This window comes from Porites lutea, chromosome 9 (assembly GCF_958299795.1).
Source record: "Porites lutea chromosome 9, jaPorLute2.1, whole genome shotgun sequence".
In the NCBI taxonomy this organism is placed as follows: domain Eukaryota; kingdom Metazoa; phylum Cnidaria; class Anthozoa; order Scleractinia; family Poritidae; genus Porites; species Porites lutea.
Genome location: NC_133209.1, coordinates 3,077,163 through 3,094,312, shown reverse-complemented (window position 1 = coordinate 3,094,312; position 17,150 = coordinate 3,077,163). Strand labels below are relative to the sequence as shown.

Sequence of the window (17,150 nt, the reverse complement as noted above, 5' to 3'; positions counted from 1 at the left end):
ATGATCAGTAAACACCATTGATTTGTGACTTGCATTTTAAATGGAACCAGAGGTTTACAATAATAATATTATTTTAACAAGGGGAAACAAACAAACAAACAAAAACCCGTTTTCTCACAGGGAAACAAAGTGTTTTTGGCTGATGGAAGTGAAGCATTTACAGTGTACCATTCTCATGTACCAGTACTTTAAGATAAATGTTGATTAGTCTGTAATACACTCAGTACAATGAAGTTGTTTGACCACTTACTTATGGTATGACATGAATATTGCACGACAAATGATTGTCATCCTTTGTGAGACAAAAACAGTTTCTAACCACAAGGGCCTCAAAATACAAAATATTTTGAATCTTAAACATTCTTTCTATGGCATACCAAATATTAGCTCCATTCATGAAAAGTTTAAACTCTCAAGAGGGAATTTAAATCAGTTTTCATCACTATTGAGACCCCCTGGATAAAGGCTTTGGCCAACAAAATAAATATTCAAGTTAAAATAAATATGAAAGCCTGCTTTCTTGTCGTACCATATACACCTTTAGGTGTACTGTAAGTCATCGTATTGAATGCTAGAAAACAACAATCATAATCATTAAACATATTCTTTACAAAATACTGAAGGCAACAATTAAATTGCCATGAAAAGAACATTGGCATCTTAAAGTCCACAAGTAACTTGCACTGCGTGGCTTAAGGCCCTAAAATGATACTATCATAGAGGCTAAGACTTGAGCAGGCTTCTTAGACCTCGGCAACCCCCCCCCCCCCCTTCCCTCTCTTGATCCTGCTATGCAGTCAGGTTATTCTGTGAGTAGACATTCTCTTCTCTAGAATCAGCGAGCTCCTCCCATTGAGTTTTAAACCATCAGTTATTTTCTCTAAATTGCTGTGAATTAAAGGGTGATTTAATTTTCCTTGGAATGTGTACACGAACCCTCCTCTCTTCCCACCTCCAAATTTAATGCACCAGTGTTCCCTACTTACACAACTACTTAAAATGTGGTAAAACAACCTAGTTACAGTTAACCAAAAATATATCAGTCCCAATAAGAAATACTGATGAATGAAACTTATATTATTTTCTCTCTGAGCATATTCAGTGCAATAATATTAACACTTTTAAAACTTTTACATTCAAATAAAACCATTTTTTTTCTCTTTTGTTTAGCTGTACATTTTGTAAGTGAAAACCCTCTGAAACTTAAAGTTATTATTATGCAAATTTAATGTACAAAAACCAGAAATATATCCCTTTCCTTTGTTAATGTCTTATCTCAAAACAGGAAAAGAAAACATGATTAAAACAAACTTCATCTAAGAGAAAAATTTAAGTACACAATCTTCTTCCAACAAAGGAAACAGGTATTATGTCTAACTGAATTTTTCTCATCTCTTTCCAGATCTAGCATCCTCGTTTTACTGTGTTATAAACAGTGCTCAACCATCAACACAACCAGAATATGAACCTTTTAAAGTTACTATGCTTAAACACACCACTGAGCTCCTAAACCGCATGGATAAGGAGCCTTCCTGACTGTCCACTCTAGGAGACAATCTGTGTCAAATTCCACACAACTGGCTTGAAGCTCTGTGAATGAACGCTTCCTCGTCTGGAAGAAACAACTAAAAGTTGTTCTGCAACTAATTTGAACTTGAGTCCCACAGGCATTTATCCCGACTTCAACTTCTCCATTGATGCAGCTTTTAGTAACCCAATATCACCTTTGTTTGCTGCATTTCTCTGTGCCTTGGACTTGCGAATGGCCGACCTCCACAGCCATCTAATCTTCCTTCTGGTTTCTTCCTCATTCTCAGCAGCTGAAGATTCACTTTCTGTGGTGGAGTCCTGGCGCTTTCCAAACCAGCTCAGTCTCTTTTTGTGCTTGCCTGCAGGAGAGTCAGAGGAGCTGCAGCCATTCAGTGCAGTTTCTTCTTCCACTGACGCTCCACATGATGACATAAGGTGTTCTAAAGAATGATCTTTATTTTCTAACTCTGCAATGCCATTTACCATAGCTGTTGAACCAAGCTGATAACTAGGGTGACCATTGTCTGCATTAGGACATCTAATCTCAGCTGTTTTTCCAACATCTGCCTCTACATCACTACAGTTATCACCATCACACTTTAAGTCAGCCGAGTTTTTTTTATCCCTAGGTGGCTTCTCACTGACCACATCAGCCGCAGCTAAGTTAGCAGTTACGGCGGAATAAGTAGGTGGAAGATCTTCCTTGCTCTCCGCCTGGCTAGTGCCTTCAGGCAGTGCATTCCAAGGACTTGCGCTGGATGAGATTTTTCTTCCTGAACTGACACCAGCCACATTGGCAACATTAACAAGTGCTTGTGCAATGGCAGATCCAGTTCGTGGCCGCGTCCCATTACCTTTTCTGATACCAAATGAGGTTTGCGACATAATCTGGAATCCACAAAGGGATTCTATCTGAGACCATCGGTGCTGCCGTTCCTCTAGCTCATTGGTGACCTCAGCAAGAGCTGATCTGCAAAAATCAAGAAGGGTGAAAATTGATTGCATGTTTCCCCAATCATTTATTGTCACGAGTAACACTGAGCTTTCTTATAGCCCTGAGGGGACAAGAGGAGTCCATATGAAATGGACAGGAAGGAATGCTTGTCATCTCGCCTAAAGGTGTAAATTGCAGCTTTTAGTCTCACTTGACGTTTTCAGGATACGGATAAAATAATTTTACCTAAGCATAGAGATATTGCTCAGGGTCGTTGTAACGAAATAAATGAAAGAAAACTGATTGCCATCATCATGCCATCTGTTCCACGATAAATGACTATATTGCTCTTAGCTGCTCCTGTAAAAGCCCATGAGGATTTTAGGTTTAACAGTCAATCAATAATGTCAGATAATCAAAGCTTACCTTGCACTTAAAATCTTCTGATCAACTTCATCAATGGACAAATCATGAGCTAAGCGAAGTGATCCAATTAAACTGTTGCGTTTTTTCTTTATTCTTTCACACTAGAAAAAAGTAATGTGCCATAGGTAAATAATGATGACAAGTATGTACAAATAGTAATGAACACCTGCTGCTATATATTATTTTGTTATTAAGGAGCTTTTAAAATAATAATAATAATAATAATATTAATTATAATCATTATCATCACCATCAAAATGAACAGGAACTTATGAATGAAATGACTTGTAAATAGTGCTTTGACTGAATATATATTTTTTCTTCTTCAGCGAAATTAATTGTAAATAGATTTTAATGGTTAGTTTTTATTTACTATTATTATTATTATTATTTGCACATTGACAGTGATGGGAAACCTTTGTGAATTATAACATATAAATAAATAAATAAATATCTTTTTCTTTCCCAAAATTTATCATCATCATCATCATCATCATCATCATCATCATCATCATCATCATCATCATCGTTATTATTACTATTATCAATAGTTATGACAGCAGTGAATGTTTGGAGTGCATTCTTTCCAACTTTATGGTGATTATTTAACCTCCTTCAATTTGTCAAATGTAGGCAATTTTTCCCTGTGTTGAATTCTCAAGTATCCATGTTCAATTTGCAATTGGAAGTTTTATGCTGTAGCCATCCCGTGGATGTCACCAAAATGTACCAAAAAGTTTGATGCAAGTGTAGAGCTGTTGTTTCGCTCATTAAACCAATATTTTTTGTTGTTGTCGCCTTCATTGTCATGAGTGCTTGAGCTCCCCGTTCTTAGTATTGTATTACTTAAACCAATGTAGCCATCAGAAAGCATCAACAAAATAAATTAAATTGAAAAAAATGCTATTTTAATTTTTGATGTTTGGTGAAGATCAAGAAACAAACTATAGCTCAATAACTTCTCCACAGACGGATTTATGTCTCCACTTACTGCTTCTTTAGCTTCCTTCATCTGCTTCAGTGCTATGGCTCTCTTATGTTGGAAGTGCTTGGTTTCTTTATCAAATGTTATTTGAAGCCACTGTTTCAAAACAGGTGGAGCCTTCCATGTCTGGTATTCAAGTTCTTTTTCAGCTTTCCTCAAAGCTCGACGAACCTAAACCAGTGACGTAACATAAAACAAAGTTTAGAAACACAGTTCTTGCAAAAATTCTGGTCCAGTTGTCCTGGACAAGTGCAGGTAGATTTTCTGTTCAGCAAGTAACTTACATACTTACTAACCCCATGGGCAAAGGTCGCAGAAAGTCATCTTGTATTTAAATCATAAACTTAGACAAGGATGTAATGTCCCTGGCCAAGAAAAATTGGAGCACTTGTCCAGGGAATGGAATGAAATTTAAATTTGCTTCAACCCCTGTAATATCAGCCCAACGGGGCTTTCAATGACAATGACATGGCAACCCCCTAACACCTTACTGGCTATAGGCATATTTCTGTTGTTTTGCTGCCTACTTTGCCTCAATCATTACCTGAAAACTTATGATTTAATGAAACTACTGTCACCTTCTTCAAAAGTTACTGAAACTCTTCCCCAAATCATGCTCAATATCACAACCCAGCTGAGTACTTTTACCTGAGCTAGTTCCTCCTCTGCAAGCTTGAACTTTTGTAACTGCTCCTCCGTTCCTGTGCGAGTTTCTGATAACAGCTGTGCTTCATGCTTTGTATGAGGATGCAACAAAAAATGTTTCATTTCAGAATTAATATTGATAAAAAAGAACATAACAGCCAAACATAATGTTACAAGAGGCTCATTTATATTGACACTACACTTCAAGTTCAAGTTCAGTTTATTCACACTTATTCAAAAAAAGTACATAAATACAATAATAATAGGAACTAAAAAAGAAGGAAATCAGAGCTAGTATACATGTTACAAAAAATATTTCACTGGAAAAGTGTGTAGTGGCCAAAGGAGCTGCAAAGCTTTTGGGTTGGCCATTACATGTACCACGGTACAGTTACTAATGCACTAGATGAACTACCCGGCACAACAAGCATTATTGCGGGGTCCTCCGGTAGGTTTTAATGTAAAAGCATTTACTGGTTTAAGAACTGAGAATTATTTAAGCCAGAGAATAAACAAGTTATATAAAAGGAAACAAAAGAATACCTTTGTCATCTCAAGCTCTTCTTTTAACCTTGCCTCTAAATCAAGTTTTTCTGCAATGGCCACCTGATGATCATCCTCAGCTTTAGCTAGTCTAGAGAACCAAAAATAATAACTCGTTACAATAATTATAATAAACCACCTCATTACCAGGGATTTGACAATCTACCATCACCAGTGTTGCACTTAACAATAAAATTATAACAGTAATCATAATCATAACAAAATGTGTAATATATAGTGCTTATACTTTTCAGCACTAAACGCTTTACAGGGTTGTCAAAAGTAGCCACCTGCGAAAATCGCCGCCTACTTGGTTGGTATCAGCCGGCTACTCTGCTTAGCATTTCTTTACAGATGGCATTTATTAAATAAAATATCCCTGGACTAGCCGCTTACTTTGACAACTCAGCCATCTACTTCAAAACTTTCTGACAACCCTGGCTTTACAATACCTTAAAAAATCCATATAAAAAATAAAAATCCTAGACTTGATAATGATCAAAAATAATTATTTTGTTCTCAATGGTAAAAGTTAAAATTAATGGTACCTTAGCTGCAGCTCTTGAAGACCATCCTCAGCTTGTTGCAGGATTTTCATGTCCTTCATCATTCGTTCCATTTGTTCTTTTGCTTTGCGTTTCTGCAACACAGCGACCCAGCAACCAACAGTTGCAACAAGCACAGAAAATGCCACAACAACATCCTTCAGAAGACTGTGTCCTGACACTGGTAATAAAAATAAAAAATGGAAATATTAAGTGCATTAATTTTTTTTGGTATAAAGGTTTGGTAGTCTAGTCAGTGATTCTCACGTTTGATCAGAATGTCCTGATTAATTTTGAGCCTTCCTTGGGTGCAATTCGGGCAAGCTGAAGCTAGCATTTACTAACCCAGACGTCATTTCAACTAGCCCCAAAAGCTTTTTGACAAGCAGAATTGGCTTCACAGTTCTTCTTTTATTAGAATTCCTCAAAAAACATCACTTCCCCGTCGGGGCAAGTTAAAAACAGAATTTACTAGCCTGATAGCAAAATCCACTGGCCCCAGGCTATCGGACACTACTTTCTTTGCACACTGCTTCCTTATCCCTAACATCACTACCTGTTACATGTTCCTATACCTAGTCAAGAAACTTTACATAAAACTTGGCTTTACCCTTGTTTCAACCATAATAATCTTTTTATAATTATGGACTTTGCAGTTTACAGTTTCTGTACAGCATTATCCTGATCAACATGTCATCAACCCATCAATAACTCAGGCCAAGAATACAGATATTCAGTCACAGGTTGTAATAATACTATTGCAGTGATACGGTAATATTATTTGGGACATTGTTGGTAAAAGATGAACATTTAGCTAAAATTTTGTGTATTAAACATGTAGAATATTATTTTATCAAGATTGTAAGCCTTATAGATTTGAAAGCATGCATAACACCATATTATAAGGATGAACTACCACCTGTTGAATGTTGAATAAATAACATTAATATTGAAATTAGGAAAATACATGCAAATTGGGCTGTTTCCAGATACCTTACTGCAACAGAATAATTACTAAATTATAGAAAATGTCAACCAAACGGCATACTAGAGGAAAGGCAGTAAAAATGTTCCTGCAAAATTATATTTCAAGTTGAAAACTAATAAAATTCATGACCAATAACATAAATTTGCAAGGTAAGAACATTGTAGAAATTAAAGACACACAAAATATAACCACACCCATGAGACACCTCTAAAGATCTGCTGTAACCTTGATGCTCAAAGCATTTCTTTAGAAAACTGCAGCAGAATTTACTTTCTACAAGGACTGATAATACTATAATATTTTGCTGCAGAGTAAGAATATGAAGGATAACCTCGCTGAAGGCTTGTAAATTAGTTTTATGAAGCAAAATAACCTTTAACTCTTTTTCCATACTATTTTACAAAGTTCATGTACATGTACAACAGCAACAATTATTGCTTTTAGTTTTCTTGACTGGGTTTTTACACCAGATACCAAAAGAAATGTTCAGATCATGACTTACCAAATGGAGGACCAAAAAGGACAATGTCCATGGCACGTAAGCTGATCTTCTTGCGATGTTTTGGATCCTTTATCCCCAGCTCGTCTTGCAGCAAGCCATTCTCCTGAAGAGCCAGCCTGTTCATCACAAATGAGCATTAAATAGCTTGGTTAAATTTATGACAAAACACAGAAGCCTAAACTATCCCAAATAAGGAATAAAGCTACACCATATGTGTGAAATTATAGCTAATTTATACTATGCAAAAATAGCAAAAAAAATTGCATGCAAGCATTAGAAAAAAAAATACAAAATGTATCACAATCCACAGCACACAAATAACTTAGTGTACAAAAAATTTCTCATCCACAACAAACAAGTATTTGGAAAAAATGAATACAGTTCATTGAAGGCAAGAATACTTTGTTGCTGGAGATTTAAAGATGAATTCTTAAAACCTAATGTGATTGACAAAGTGTTCGTGAATAAAGAGAATTGAAAGTTCAATCCAGATTCATTTCACTAACAATGAAACCACCTGTAGTACACAGTTGCTCTGATCAATAAACATGAAATATATTTATATAGTTTCCTCTCAACCAATTGCACAACACCTGTGTTACTTTAACAAAATGACAGACAATGTAATTTCATCTATAAAACAATAAGAGACGATTTAATTTGCACCAATTTAGAAGCACCTAACATCAAGCCATAAAGTTTTCAGTCAGCTTAAAAATGCAGAAATAAAATGTCAAAAGCCCTGTTATTCAGAAGTATGAATTAATAATGCTTAATTTTTTCAACTTAATGACAAATATTTTCAATAAAATTCACTAAAAATATTCATCAATAATTAGAATAAATGATTTACTTTTAGCGTATTCGGATGATTATGGCCACATAATCCTACGCCTTCATCTACAGTGTGCAAAGAAAGTAGTGTCCGATAGCCCGGGGCTAGTGGATTTTGCTATCGGGCTAGTGAATTCTGTTTTCAACTTGCCCGACTGGCAAGTGATCTTTTTTGAGGAATTCGAATAACAGAAGAACTGTGAGATCAATTCTGCTCCTCAAAAAGCTTTTGGGGCTAGTTGAAATGACGTCTGGGCTAGTAAATGTTAGCTTCAGCTTGCCCGAATGGAAAGCTGTAAAAATAATTTTCTTTGCACCCTGATCTACCTGTTATAAACCTTTATTGTTTGGATTTAACTAAGATGGTATGAAAATATAAATACTGTTATTTTATCCAAGCAGCTGTGACAATGTCATCTTACACACGTGTGCTTGAATCAAGCTGAAATTTCACAGAAAAATTCTCATAATTTCTTTGACACTTGAAGTACTACCATGTCGGTTGACACAAGGATGGGTTGCAGGACATACTGGTATTTAATTGGAAAATATTTCTCGGCAAGTAAATCACACGACTGGTATGCCTACAACATGTCTACAAAATTAAGTTTAACCAGCTCACGACACCACAGTTTTTCTAAAAGCACTGTGTAGTAAAAAAAAAATCCTTTTACCGTGGAATGACTGATCCATTGATAGCCAAGTCCGTAAAGACTTCAGCATATTGTGGAAGATGCACAGAGTTTCTGAGCCAGTCAACAACCTCCAAAGTTGTCCAGTTATGAACTGCAATAAACACATTGCATCAAGTTAGATGATTGAAAGACAGTAGTCTATTTGCATTTGAAACAGCTTGTAAATTAAAGTCAACCAAAACAATAATAGCATTGTTTTGATTTTAACTGGCTATTCTCAACAGACAAAAACAATAAAATAACCAGTGTGGTCAAATATAATTATGTTGTGGTTCAATTTTATCCTTGGTTTAAATTTTATTTTCCTTTGTTTTTGGGTATGGTAATGTATCATAATGAGTTTGAAACAAAAGAAAAGAAAATTTAAACCAAGGATAAAATTGAACCACAACATATACAGTAGAATGTGACTGAGCAATTAATAACAGACTAATTTGTCCCACAAAACAAACATTTTGGCACAGCCAAGGATTTGATCTCGGGACTCGGGGCCTCTGAATTCTCTAATCACTTGGCCATGCTTCCTCCTGATGGCAACTTGATTGATTTGATCATCAACCATTAGAAACGACTGGATTGTTCCAGCCAACTGGACATAAACAAAGCAGGGTGCAAAGAAAATCATTTTTATAGCTTGCCATTCGGGCAAGCTGAAGCTAGCATTTACTAGCCCAGAGGTCATTTCAACTAGCCCCAAAAACTTTTTGACTAGCAGAATTGATTTCACAGTTCTTGATGTTATTTGAATTCCTCAAAAGGCATTACTTGCCCGTCGGGCAAGTTAAAAACAAAATTCACTAGTCCGATAGCAAAATCCACTAGCCCCGGGCTATCAGACAATACTTTCTTTGCATGCTGCAAAGGCATGGCTATGAGAATGCAGGATTAAGAGGAGCCTGGAAATGAAGAAGAGGATCCCTACAAGCCAATATAAAAATAATTTAATTATTGTTTGGTGTTTAGTAACGGAAACAGCTGCTTCTCACTCATAACATGATTCTTACCTTCACTTTGTACCCAGCTTTGCCACATCTCCTCAACAGAGATTAGGTCATCATTCCCGTGGAAGTGTGAATGCCGCTCCTCATCTGTGACTTGTAATTCATTCACCATAAACTTTAAAATGTGGTTAAAACAAAATGAAACATGTTACAAAACCTCTCGAGAAGGACTTTACTGAGGATATTATTGGTGAGCACAATTTTTTCAATGGGAACTGTAATGCTCCTTGACATGAATAAAGATTTACGGTAATCCCCAATAACTGACATAAATAGAATACATAAATACAATCTATAATTATGACAAAGCCAATAATAGTGTAATTCTTCACTTATTACATCAGAGATTCATCTACATACTCCACCCTTACTTTCAGGAAGGTTAAAGGAAAGTATCAGAGATAGCTTAGTTACAATAAGCAACAACCTCAACATTTAGTGTACACTAACCTCATTTGACTCAGTTAAATCAACTTTACCATTCCTGTCATCATCCAGGTGAGAGTGTATTTTGGTGACAGCATCAAAATTCAACTTCTCATTTTCTGGCACAAACAGATTGATAAAAAGGTCAGAATAAAATTAAAGTAAAATTATTATAGGAGGGAAAACCATGCTCGCACTACAGTAATAATAGTTAACTAATACATGCACACAGCCACGTCACACTCAGCCAGACGGTAATTAAGCAGTTAACAGATCTTTCAGCCATTATCTAAGCAGCTAACAAGGCATATGAGTTATCAGATGTTCAGGCTATGTTCACAAGGTACCGGACAAATTTTTGACTGGTTGAAAATTCATGTGTTTCAGTGCTCCACTCACACAGACAGTGGGAGATCCAAGGGAAGGGCACAGGGGGCTCTCCCCCCTTATTATTAGACCAAACTGAGGCCCCAAAACAAAATTTTTTGAGACTGGACCCCCCCCCCCATGACAGGGTCTAGATGACCAACCCCCTCCCCCTTTTATCTGAAGGTATGGATCCGCTACTGACAGAACCTCCTTAACTGTATAAAAATCTAGATGCCTACCTCTTCAAAGGTCCGTGTGAACATGGCAAAAATATTAAATGGTCCCGTGTGGACGAAGTGTCCGGTCAAATTTTTCAGCCAGTAGAAAATTTGTCCGGTACCATGTGAATGTAGCCTCGGTAACAATGCTATGCTAACACTGATGAAACAGCTGTCTTTTAATGCTGTGACTGTTAACATTGAGTGTCCAACAGCTATGCAACAATGAGATGCTAAGGCATACAGTCCACTCTGGGCTGTACCCTGGTGGCCCATAGTGACATGCTTTTCCCTTCAGGAGACTGGACGGTCCAGCTTTTTGTACACTCAGACTTACATGCTGGGTAAGCTTCAAAACCCGTGGACTCCTTATTTTGTTAGAGAATGTAGCCTCATAAGCCCCACCCCACCCCTCCCAGAAAAATATGGACACTTTAAATACATCCTTGCTGTTCTTTGTAAGAAATTTCATTAACTCCAGCTGCAAGGTAAAAAATATCACTTAGATGTGTCTTTCTTTAATTACCATAAAGATTTGAGTGAAACACAGTTGAAAACTTTTTTTTCATGACTGCAAATATCTACATGAAAGAATATTATACATAATGCAAAACTGGCATACTGTGAGTCATACTGTGAGCCACTGCGCAATCATACTAAAAGTTTTGCAATAAAATCATTTTAATTGAAGATAGTAAAATAGTACCTCACTTACCAGGGAAAAATATTGCAAATTATTTCGCACTAATAAAAATAATATTATCTTCATTTTTGAAGAAAGAATCATTTTGTCAGTGTGTCATTAGAGAAAGAAGGATAGCCATCTAGCAAGCTCTCCTGAGTGCTCTGGGTAGAGCTTGCTCACAGGCTAAAAGAAAGATCATCATTGACATACTGAAATGTATTGCTAAAAATAATTTTTTTTGTTTTAGAAACCAAAAGAATTGCAGGCCCAGTCCAAAGTTCTAGAAGTCAAAATTAAAATACCCCACGATGATGGTAACATACAGCTGTAACAGGTTATACTGTCTTTTGACATTTCTGTAATAAATGAAAAATTTATCAGGACTGAATAATGACTTACAGTATATGTCACAACAGTGAAGGCAAAGTTCATTAGAACACCCGATGCTCAACCTGACATGTTCTTTATTAATTTTTTATCATCATCTAAAAACCAAGTTCAGAGTGTAAACAATCCATGTAAATTTTATAGTCAATGTGAAAAAACCTCTTAATTTTGTTCTGGATCTATACTTAGTTATAAACAAAAAATAGGAATGAAAAGATAGAACACTTAAATAGTAACAAAAAATTATTAGGTGGGAAAATGTTTGCTGCTTAAAAAGAACTTATTTGCATAGAAATAAGGCAAATTGATGTTCATAGTAACTCCAGCTTCAAGGTCAACAACAAAAATTATAGTACATTGAAGCTTTTGACTGCATAGATCTTACAGCTTCAGTGCTATAAATTTGCGAATTCAATTCAAAGGCCATGAATTCTCACAGCATTAACTTGAGGCGAATATTTCAGGCTTTAATTAAAATGCTGTAATGTGGTTATTCATATTTTGTTTTGCAACATCAGTTTGACTTTAAAAGAATACTAGTTTGTTGACACAATTTGCTAATTCTCTGGGTCAAGTGAATCCACTGCAAGGAACAACATTTGAAAGGCAAATTCACTTGGAAAGTTTACTTGAAAAATATTCTGGGTGAGATAGCCAAATTCCCTTAACTTTCTTTAATTGAAACTGTATCATACCTTCCTTAAACTTCATTTATATGCTATATTCACACAGGATTTATGGAAGATATGCCATAAGCTTTTATCAAACATAACAGACAAGGACAGTCATGTAAAATCGCGAATTTACCCAATGTCCAATTAGAAGACACCAAGTCATAGTTTACATAACTTATGGCCGGAACTAGCTGCCTAGAAACTACACACTAACATTTATGTAGAATCCCTTTGAAAACTGCTAATTCCCTGATATGCAAAAAAATCTCGAAGTACGAATCAACAACTGCCTTGAGTTGTCCACTACCGATTTTCAGTAAAGGAAAACCCAAGCCTTTTACTGCTTAACGACGGAAAGATGCTCACCATGACACATACATTTCCTTCCATAGTGGCTTAAATGCGACAGATATAAGAAAAATGGAGCAATTAAGGTTGATCGAAGAAATAAAATTCTATGAGAAAGGGCGTGCACCTTTTACAGCTAATTCAACTCTATGCTGATGTAAATAAGGTTAAAGCTTAGACGAATGCTGTTCCGTGTCTTCAAAACTTGCGGCTTACCAGTGAGCGATTGCCCGCGACCCTCTTGGGCTATCACCAGAAGTGAAAAGAGAACGCTCAAAATCCCTGATTTTGCCATATCTCTCTGATTTAAACAAACTCCATTATCCAATCTTTAGCGACGAATAAGGGAAGCTTACACGGATGTCCCAACGCAACCTGTTTCCCGACCATGAACATCTTGTTATGTTGTCTCTATTTGGAGACTGGTGACTGAAGTTCGTAAGGTCCGTAAGAGTTCGGATGCAAAGGAATGAAAACGGACAACTTCGTTAATGCTCGGAAAGGCTCGGAAAGAGTTGCCCTTTCAAAGATTTCGTCTCCACGCTTCAAAAATTATCCGATTCAGTCTACATTAAAAAATTTTACTCCATCATCCCATTGCTTTGAAACATCTATACTTAGCGTTCCCAGAATAAAACAAAAATTTTTCGTCCGTACTTTTTCCGGTTTATACGACTTCCGGTCACTATGACGTCATATTGGTAGTGACACGTCAGGAGCTTACCATCGATTACACAAGTTGCTCTTCGTTCAATAATGCCGGGCGATCCGAGCCCAAAAGGTAAGAATTTCTCATTGATAAAGCAGAATAGTCATAAATTCTTCTAAATGAATGGTATTTATTCAGTAACAAAAGCGGAAATGTTGGTGCAAACGCAAAAAAGGGCGCCCTTTTTATTGTTTATGATCAGTGAATTATAACGTAGTCAAATATGGCGCTCAATAATTTTTAACTTTTAGCGTTTATTCAAAGATCCCCAACTTTGTGCGATTACTCCTCCTTATCCAGACCCTGATTTTCAGCAGTACTGAAGCTTTAGTCTCTTGCGAACTACAAGATGTCCTCGTTTCCGTTTGAAAGTCATTTACATTTGGTTCTTAGAGAAAAATCAACGCTCTGGAAATCGAATACTCGACAGAAAGAATTCTGAGAAGATTGTGATACACTGAAACAAGCTAATAAATAAGTGAATTCCATCGTGTATGTCCTTTTAGCCAACCGACGCGTTGACGCAATTTCTTTAACCCAGAAAATTCTAATTGTAAAAAAAAATAATTCCCGTAGGATTATACCTAGAAGATTCTAAGGCAACAAAGAAAATATTTACTAATCTGAATGTTTCTCACTCGTTACCCGCACGAAGACTTTCTTTAACATATGAACATGATTCTGTCTACAATTTCAGGTTCTTCTGGCACCATAATAGCATATAATGGCGATTCTGCTCGCGGATGGAATGATCCACCGACCTTCGCTTTTTCTAATAATTCGACCGGAAACAAACCCAAGTTAGACTTGAGAAAGCGAGTTTCTCATCAACAAGCCTTGCACGGCGTTCAAGCGGCTTCCCCGGGTTTACAAACGTCTGCTGTTGGTAATAAAGACGATCTTGTCAATGGTGAGTAACATAAAGACATGTACCTTCAATGTAGAGAGAATTTGTGTACTAAAGCATGCAAATAAAACGGTACTACTTAAATAGTAATATTTATTAGAAGTGTGTTCGTTTTTATTTGTACGCTTGTCTTCACGATAATGATTCGCTTGTAAAATCCAAATTTTGAGTTTGAATAAATTTAATGGTATTGTAAGTTGTGAAGACAACACAAGACCATGGTATTTACTTCTACCAGTGTTGAATGTCATGTTCTCGGTAGACATTGGTCAAGTTCTTGTTTACAACATGGGTTATCAAAGCCACTTGATTTTTCAGCCAAGCATGCAACAGTGTAACATTGCCACAATGAAGAAAGAATTAACCCACAGAATTTATAATTATTCACATGATAATGACTATTTTTTTACTATCTGCTCACAAGAACACAAATTTCCTACAGTATACATTATTTATCACCAATATGCTGACTCACTGTAAGTCGACATTGTTCCCAGAGTCTTTTCTCTTCCTCTCACCTAAAGTGGGATTAGGGAGCTTTAGCATTGACGGCAGCAAAAACATTTCTTTTAAAATGAATTAGCGTTTTTTGGGAAGCAAGGGTGACGCAGTGGTGAGCGTACTTGCCTCCTACCAATGTGACCGGGGTTCAAATCCCGGCCTCAATGCCATATGTGGCTTGAGTTTGTTATTGGTTCTCTCCCTTGCTCTGAGAGGTTTTACTTCGGGTACTCCAGTTTTTCCCTCTCCTCCAAAACCAACACTTCCAAATTCTAATTCGATCTGGAATGCATGGACGCGTTTAAATGAGTTCATAAGAACTCCTAAGTGCTTTGAGGGTAACAAATTATCATTTTTTTCCAAACATGTTGCGTTTATTCCAATTCACTTCAAATGTTTTATTGTTGAGTTTTAAAAGTGGAAAGACTTTACTGAAATTTATATATTGATCTTATTGTCAGTATCCATCTGATTGATTTGCTCATTTGTGATTGTTTCAGGTGTTGCTGGACTACAGCTGAATGGTGCTAAACAACTTTATACACCACCACCAGTGACTGCTGCTTCTCATGTTAATAACATATTTACCCCACCACCAGTGGTACCAGCAGCATTCACGAGAAGCATATCCACCCCTTCATTCAACAGTGAAACTGTGACACAAGCAGGGCAATCTCCTGCTTATTTAGCACAACCTGAGAACTCCAGAACGCTGCATGCACATGCTAAATCAACGAACAATCTATCAGGAAATCTTGGACAGCCATTGTTTGATCTTAAAGACCATAGTTTCGAGCCAGTAAGAACTGCTCCCTTTCACAGCATCCGTTCAAATGCTGAAATTGGAGATCATTTTGATGATCACCATTCTGACAATCATACAGGTAGCTCGCCACAGATATTTCATCCAATTACACCACCAGTAACAACTGCTCCTTCTGTGCCAAGTTACCAAGCAACTCAGCCAGCTGCTCTGCCATTAGGACATGTCACCCCTCCCCCACTCTTACCATACCAGCCCCCGGTGGGTCAGGTAACACCACCTCTGTATCATGTTCATCGCCACAGCCCAGTTCCACCTACAGTTCCATCCCAGGGGACTGGGGTACCACCTGTGCATAGTACGACTCCGCCATTACCTCCAGGAAATCACCTTCCACCCACGGGATCTCTGAGTGCTGGTAACACTCCAAGGAGTTCTTCACCATCCAGCCAAGAGAAAAACGGAAATGCTGTTAGTGCAATAGATGATTTACAAGGACTTAAAGTGACAATGGATGCCTTGCAGGATGTAATAAGCAAGCTTCATGACACATTAGAGGTTGGTTCTTAATAAGAGAGTTGCCAAAGTTTTTATCATTCAGTAAGAAAGCCTTGTGAAAAAACCCATATTTGAGTATAGTGGACCTTTCATATCAACACTGTGAAAGCCACTTCTACAGTGACCCTGTTGCCCTGCTGTCCATGTCCTAATCTTAGTTACTACACAATCGTTCTCGACCAACCAAGTCAAATGTGGCAAAGTGGGTTTGGATGATCAGGTGATCGCAAGGAATCATCTCTGATACAGTGCTGAAGGGATGATCCCGGGAAATGAGGTGATTGCGGTCACTATATGGCTCATAGGAAGGGCTATGAAGTTTGATGTACATGTGCTGATTTCTATGCAAATCCAAAATCAAGGTGATCAATACAATGTGGACTGAAATATTGCCAATGACCAGTTTCAAAATTAAAATGTCTTTGTTAAGCACCTGTTGGATGAAAACCACGATATGGTGCAGTTAACAGAAGACCCTTCTTCCATTTTTGGATAAATAGGGTAGGCTTTGTAAAGACAGAAATACTTTAAAATTTGAAAAGGGAAAGTGCTACAGAATAAATAAGCTAAAAAAGGTAATATTATGAACAGCGAGTACTGATAAATATTATTCGCCCTCTGTTGTTGTGCAGAAAAGAGTTGCTGATGACATTTCAAGAAGACTTCAAATAATGGCACAGAATTGGACAAATGGGAAGCTTAGTCAAGGTGTTAAGAGCAGAATGATCAAACTAGCAAAAGGTAAATAATATTATTCAGTTTCTCCACACTTATGTAGCTTTTTTACATCCCGATGATTAGTGCAGTATTAACAGAATAAGTGACACCTTGCTTTCATTTCTTTAACAAATCAGCCCTGGATGATGGCAATGTTGAAGAAGCTCATCATATTCATGTTTCATTGATGGTGGACTTTGTTGCTGAGGTATGTATTAATAATCTCTTCTGTAGTCTTTGTAACTCAGAAATACAATAAT

The 17,150-nt window shown here is 36.9% G+C and overlaps 2 protein-coding genes across 2 annotated transcripts in view; one reads left to right on the top strand and one right to left on the bottom strand.

Moving 5' to 3' along the window:
• Positions 1-910: 910 nt before the first annotated feature.
• LOC140948548 (stromal interaction molecule 1-like) lies at positions 911-13,075 on the bottom strand. The gene is made up of 11 exons (XM_073397803.1): positions 12,952-13,075; positions 10,079-10,173; positions 9,632-9,743; positions 8,607-8,718; positions 7,099-7,214; positions 5,612-5,789; positions 5,064-5,154; positions 4,524-4,610; positions 3,882-4,046; positions 2,891-2,991; positions 911-2,500 (listed from the first exon to the last, which is right to left on the bottom strand). The coding sequence occupies exons 1-11, from the start codon at positions 13,028-13,030 to the stop codon at positions 1,672-1,674; spliced, it is 1,965 nt and encodes a 654-aa protein (XP_073253904.1). The 5' UTR covers positions 13,031-13,075; the 3' UTR covers positions 911-1,671.
• Positions 13,076-13,422: 347 nt separating this feature from the next.
• The window catches only part of LOC140948549 (uncharacterized), a 6,143-nt gene continuing 2,415 nt past the window's right edge, over positions 13,423-17,150 (top strand). The window contains exons 1-5 of the mRNA XM_073397804.1: positions 13,423-13,516; positions 14,142-14,354; positions 15,353-16,173; positions 16,806-16,914; positions 17,028-17,098. Coding sequence (XP_073253905.1) covers positions 13,492-13,516; positions 14,142-14,354; positions 15,353-16,173; positions 16,806-16,914; positions 17,028-17,098 — 1,239 coding nt within the window. The 5' untranslated portion in view covers positions 13,423-13,491. The remainder of the gene's footprint in view (positions 13,517-14,141; positions 14,355-15,352; positions 16,174-16,805; positions 16,915-17,027; positions 17,099-17,150) is intronic.

What these genes read in the sequence shown, in the direction of transcription:
- LOC140948548 (XM_073397803.1), bottom strand. Translation starts at nt 13,030, where the DNA reads ATGGCAAAATCAGGGATTTTGAGCGTTCTCTTTTCACTTCTGGTGATA. An exon ending in AATGGATCAGTCATTCCACG is followed by an intron (nt 7,215 to 8,606) that starts GTAAAAGGATTT and finishes TGTGATGAACAG; the next exon opens with GCTGGCTCTTCAGGAGAATG. An exon ending in CCTTTTTGGTCCTCCATTTG is followed by an intron (nt 5,790 to 7,098) that starts GTAAGTCATGAT and finishes TTTTATTACCAG; the next exon opens with TGTCAGGACACAGTCTTCTG.